This window comes from Habropoda laboriosa, unplaced genomic scaffold (assembly GCF_001263275.1).
Source record: "Habropoda laboriosa isolate 0110345459 unplaced genomic scaffold, ASM126327v1 scaffold5, whole genome shotgun sequence".
NCBI lineage: Eukaryota > Metazoa > Arthropoda > Insecta > Hymenoptera > Apidae > Habropoda > Habropoda laboriosa.
The window spans coordinates 1,135,290-1,141,578 of NW_017100161.1; the positions used below are offsets into that span (position 1 = coordinate 1,135,290).

At 41.5% G+C, this 6,289-nt stretch overlaps 1 protein-coding gene across 1 annotated transcript in view; it reads right to left on the bottom strand.

Moving 5' to 3' along the window:
* Positions 1 to 1,812: 1,812 nt before the first annotated feature.
* Positions 1,813 to 6,289, bottom strand: part of LOC108577426 — an 87,205-nt gene continuing 82,728 nt past the window's right edge. Inside the window, 3 exon segments of the mRNA XM_017940574.1 lie at positions 1,813 to 2,129; positions 2,709 to 2,817; positions 2,819 to 2,905. Coding sequence (XP_017796063.1) covers positions 1,813 to 2,129; positions 2,709 to 2,817; positions 2,819 to 2,905 — 513 coding nt within the window.

Sequence of the window (6,289 nt, forward strand, 5' to 3'; positions counted from 1 at the left end):
CAATGCCGCATTGTTTCATCGTCGTAGCTATCTAGTCGGCACGGTAGCGGGCCCGAACGATGTTTATTATCCTCTTGCGCAACAAAACAAAATGCCCCCGGTGTTATATTATCCTCCGCTTCGTGGTCGAATCAGTTTCCCATATAAAATCCACGTAAGACGCCGCGGACTCCGTCGTAACTTCGTGCTGGCCACGACGAGAGCCTGCTACGCTCTTATGGGGTGTCCTTGGTGTCCTCCGGTACCCATGGGTTCGAGGGATTCCTTGGAAAATCGGTTCTGTGATCGCGGAGAATCTTTGCTTCCAGTGGAATCCACGTTGAAAATCGACGAGCACTGTTTTCGAGCTGTTTTAGCGTCGAGGAAAGCAACACGGTGATTTGGTATCCTTCGATGTTGTTATTTTACAATTTTTGGTTAGTTGGAAATTGAAAGCAATTGGATAAGATTTAAATCTGGAAGCATTGATCAATAATTCTTGTTGTTTTATCAAAATTGTGGAAGAGATATTTTTTAAATTTCGCAGAAAGGGAACTGCTGGCGTTTGACACAAGTATCTCCTAGTGCTTCAGGATTCTCCAACGTCAGAGGGGTCCTTGAAAATCAAAGGATATTGCAAAGGAACAGCGAGGCAAGAGTAGGATTACGATCAGCTGTTATAAACAACAAATTCCTAATTAGCCTGTTGCACGTTCGCGTTTTCGCGATTAGCATGCCGGCTAATTAAGGAAACTCTGGTATATCTCACGCATCCTAGGCGTGTTCGCGCGCGAGCCGAGCCTCCTTCGTTGGTCGTTTGCGGGAAGATCAGAAAAAGAGATGAAAAAAAGAATCCACGAAGGAAAAGAGAGAAAGAGAAGGAAACGAAAAGAATTAGAAAAGCTTTAGTGGCCATTGTCCGAGCTGGTGAAAGCGAGCCACGTTTCCAGATTTGATCTCCGATTAGCCTTGGCACGATTCGATGGAAATCAACGCGTTCCCTCACCTCCTCTTGGCCCTCTCTGCTCGTTTTATCGTGTACACGAAAAGCAACGAGGCAACCGAGAAGAGAGAGAGAGAGAGTTGAAACGTAGAATGTGGCCCCCGTAGGTTTTCTTATTTCCATGAAAATCGCTCGCGCCGATCCCGACGACAATGCCATTCCGGTGTTTTAAATGCAAATCCGCGAAAGGAAAAACCGTAAGGGCATTATAATTTATATTACTACATGTGGCAGCGGCACTTCCGGCGAGAGAGCATAGGCGCAGTTCCGGTCAGCTCGGCCTGGAGATCCTACATCGCCAGATTATGAGCCCATGCCGCTTTTACAATGGATCGTGAAAGTCGTCGTCGTCGACGTCGTTGATGAAGAAGAGGAAGGAAAAAAAATATATATATATCCTATGATCTATCTGCTCAGGGTAAAAGTTCCTGGCACGTGTCCGATGGTAGATTCGTCGAGCGTCCTCGATGATCGATATGAAGAGGCTTTTTGTGTCTTCGTCGAGGATGGATTCTTTCATTTTCTTGTTTTCGTTTTGTGATTAATTGTTGTAGAAGAGGATTTTTATAGAATCGTAAAGATGTGTTTAAGAACTAAATTGAAATGATATTACATAAGATTGTTTCTCTCTGCTTAGACTGTGGTTTTCATTAAAATTCTATTTTTTAATGAAAAATTACTTTTCTAGACGTCACTTTCTTTTTTTACATATTTTCGTCATATTTTATTGTTTTTAACTTTGTTAAATTCGTTAACTTTACTGCGAAGGAACATTAGTATAAAGACCTGTCTTCTATAAAAAACATTTTATACTCAACGAAGGATCGTGTTCAGATGACGAATTGGCCGTCCTTGATAAAATCAACGATCTTTTGCACGGTGTTTTGAAAACGCCCAAAGTTCGTTCTGGCTTCCTCGGTGGACTTCGACTTGTAAATGGCGGTCGTGTAAGCGACCGTCATTTCGGTGACCAGTCTTTGAGCTCTTCTGGCGGTAGCTTCGATCGAACCTGACGGTGTTTTAATGCTCTGCGCCGTCCTCACGATTTCCTCTTTGACGAACTTCACCAGCTGCTCGTCGTCCTCCTCGGTCGATGTTCCCATCGAGATAATTCGGAAAATTCCTGTGATAGCATCGTCTGAGATACCTGAAGCACCACGAAGACACAAATGGTTCAATTCTTCCTGATCTACAAAGATAAACCTTTCAACAAGAATAGAATCACTCAGCCCAATTTTGGTTTCTTTATTCTACTTAAATTGGACCATTATTTTAATAAATATTCTAAAAGAAATTTCGACGATCCAGAAATTCTAGTAACTCTTCCTATGTTTCCAAAAGAAAAGTTTGATAAAGCTTGACTTTTTATGAAACAGTGACACATTGAATCGAACTATGTTTGCAACGTGAAATATCGGAATTTTCAGGGAGGAATAAAAATCGTTTTGCCAAGAATACACCAAGAATTGTATTAACCTTATAATTTAAAGTTTAAATTAACACGAGGAAACTCAGAATTTTTCAGCACCCAAGTAATCACTTGAGCGATCAATTTGCGAATGATCCGAGATCCAAAATTTCATACCACTCCGTCAAATGTTAATCTAATTACTTATACCAGTAACATAGAAATTACAAACACTCCAAAGAGAAAGACGAATAGAAAATCTCTCAAATTCCCCCAATAACAATCTCACGTAAAAGATTCTCGTCGCGTATCGTTCACCTGCCGGCGCTGCTCTCCTGTCGCTCAGTCTCCGTGGATCGATCCCTTTGGATCGCGGGACGCTGCAAACTAGAAGGGCGATCGCGATCGTCGCGAGCTTTGTCATCCTTGGACGTCCCATTGGTCGAAACTGCCAGTCGCACGACATTTCATTTTCTCTTTTTATACGCGCTCGTGTTTTCCTCCCCGCGTTGCGCCTCCCGGCATTATGTAAATTGTAATTTCTCGTTGTCGAGCGTCGGCTACCGATCATTACAAATGATCCCGATGAGTGTCATTAAAAGGAAAAGACAGAAGGGAAAGTGGAGCAGCGTGACGTGGCGCAGGAAAGTATATTGTTTCGCGGGTTCCTTCGATTTTCACGCAGGCCTCCTCAACGTGGAGGGAGAAAAATCCTTTCTGTCGGGGAAAATTGCTGGCCGCGTGAAAGTGCAAACCGCGAATGGCGAAGTCTTCGAGGCTCGCAAAGTGAAGTTCGTAGTAAAACTCTTACCACTACTAACGCAGAAGAAGGAATAATAATTCATCTGCTGTCGAAGTACAGTGGATTTCATGTTTAAGAAGGGGTCTGAAGTAGAAATTGCGAGTCTGTAATTCATCGCGACTTCAATGCTGTTATCAAATGAAGTGAAAGATATTTTCAATGCTCCATTTGCCAGCCCCTTTTCCTATTATAGATACCTACGTGGAAATTTAGAAGTTGACTTCTACGTTTTACCTGAGAATCTCAAATTGTTGCGCAATTTTCATAGTGTACTTTAGTAGTACACTGAAAAATAAAGTCAGGAAGTATATCGACGGTACAAAAGAGATGCTGCAAGTATTATAAATTTTATAGGTTACTATAAATTAATATTTCTCTTTTCGTTGCTTGCAGTACACTGAAATCTGTGGAAGAATTATTGAAGTTTCTACAATGTTTGGAACGATTCACTCTCTTCGGTAGGACAACGGGCTCAACAGGTCGTCGGTTCCCCCTCGAAAAACGCAGAACCAGTGCCGATGCTGGCCGGCGGTAAAAGTGCGTGAACATAGGGAGGGAGTGCATCCAGCCATGATTCCTCTTCACCGATTTTTACCCCCTTCCTGTCCCCTGTATACACCATACACTCCCCCATTGAAACGACGGCTCGATGGCTCGCGATTAAAGCCTGCAGTGGTTTCCAGAATTCGTGTTTCGTAAAGGACGTCCACTTTCACCGACGATACACTTTAGGCTAAATCGAGTACTGTTGCATGGAAGCCTTATTTATTCGCCATGCCGTCACACTACTCGAAACTACTCTTGCATTTTACACTCGTGACTGCGAAATACGGAATTATAGATCGTTCGAGAATAATACCGAGAATTTTTTTAATATTCGTAGTTAAAAATTCGGTGAAAATTCTTGTTAACGATATTCTTCAAATAAAATTCATACAAAAGTTCACGAATCTAGCAGAAATTACGAAAGACTTTATGTAACTCTTAATCTCCTCGCTCAAAACCTTTCAACAACTTCTCAGTTTTCTAAATCATAATCTGCACAACAGACGAAAGGATTGCGACACGATCACACGAGTATCGCCGCGAATCGAAGTGAAGATTGCGCTTCGAAGGCCGAGTAACACCGGTTACACGATCATCCTCCTCGATAAAGCCATCGAAACGCAGATTTCACCGCGCGTAAGCACTTATACTTAACAGCGTCGTAATTCTCGACTTTTCGACGCGGATTTGCGTAACATATACCACAATCGAAGGATAAAGTGTGCGTCTTTGGGGGGCTGGGAAAAATCGTTGAAACATCGTCCGATTAGCGTGGCTGTCGCAAGGCTAGGGAAAAGCTTGCACGCGAAAGGAGACGCCGCAGGATGTCGGGATAATACACATTATAGGCCAGCCATTATTACGCAGGAGCCTCTCTGGCTCTTTCTACGTGCGCGACGACGAGCCGGAAGGCCGACTCCCGCGTGTCTGGCTTTTCCTGCATGAATGAAATGTAATTTAAGTTTACTCAAGTACCCGTATTTCCATTCATCCCACATTCGCGTGTAAGAGAGACTCCTTGCGTACCGTCTGATCGCCATGGGGGACGCACCGACTCTCTCAGATCTCTGCCCGAGTTTCGCTCGAAAACTCTTTCTGTTTGCAATTTGCCAACGAAGAGGTTCGAGGAACAGAGGAGAGAAAAAAGGGGTTGAACACACTTTGCCTCGAAGATTTCGCGATTTTCTGTTCGATGTATCAAAGAGGACACAGGGTATATGGTGAGTTTCTTCAACAATTTAACTCCTTAACGCTCACATTTTTGTTTTTTAATTATTTTCTAGGCGTGCAGTCACAAGTTTGCCGTTTATTTTTGCCGTAGAACAGATAGAACAGTATAATATGGAAAGTGAAAGAAATTAATTAAACAAACTTGCACTTCTTCTCACTCTAACAAATTGATATCGAAGTTACAATTAAAATTGCGCTGTGAAGTGAATGCAACCTGTCTGTGTGGTATCTACACTGTAATTCTCGTCTCGAGTATAATACGATATTACGTGGTAAAGGGCTAATGGTTTTAGAAGTGAAAGAAGATTTTGACAAATTGAAATAATATACGAGCGTCACATGGAAGAATTAATGAACGCTGAACGCTGGTATTACGGGGATATTAATATTCCTCGAAATGAAACTTATACTTTTCTACGTATAATTAGATCTTCCTTAAGACCAATAACTCTTACGTATGAGTAATCTTAACACGTTGTCAGTTGTATGAATTACACTTGATTAGACGTTACAGTGATCCGAAGATTTCTAGAAATCCTCAAGCAGCGAAAATTAATAGCTAACTAGAAAATAACGATGGTAATAATCACTCGAGTTTTCATTCGGAAAAAATAACGCTGTTCTGAATAATTATATTTCACTTGTTACACGATTAAATCTCCTATCCATTACTTCCCATCACTTGTTCAGCTCTAAATTATTCAATCTGTAATTCCGCTTGACTACACAGTATCTCAAATAAATGTTCTGAAAAACTTCATTACGACGTACTGCTTTAATAATTACTTTTCACCACTAAAAATCTTTCAGAGGCACCTGTTCATTTCCAAACTCTTCAATCCATCGTTTCTTTTAATCACAATATCTCAAACAAGTCTTCCTAAAAATTTCAGTATCACATATTATTTTAAATAATTATTTTCCATTTGTTACACTATTATCTGCTTCCCACCACTACAAATTTCCCAGTTCATCTCTAAACCCTTCGATCCATAATTTCTTATAATCATAATATCTCAAATAAATCTTCCCAAAATTTCACCTCCACGTACTATTTAAAATAATTATATTCCACTTGTTGCACCATTAAATTTTACAGGTACCATAACAACAAATTTTCCAGAGACACCAGTTCGTCCCGAGCAAATCCCCTCAAAACTGCCCGATACCATACAAACCTCTTGAAACCTGGAGTCTTACAATCCAAAAATCGTGCGGTCCCTGGTTCCAGCGGTGAAATCCGTCTACGCTGGAAATATCGATCTCTGGTACACCATCGATCACGATCTTATCGTCGACACCCCCGTTGCAGGCCTCTCTG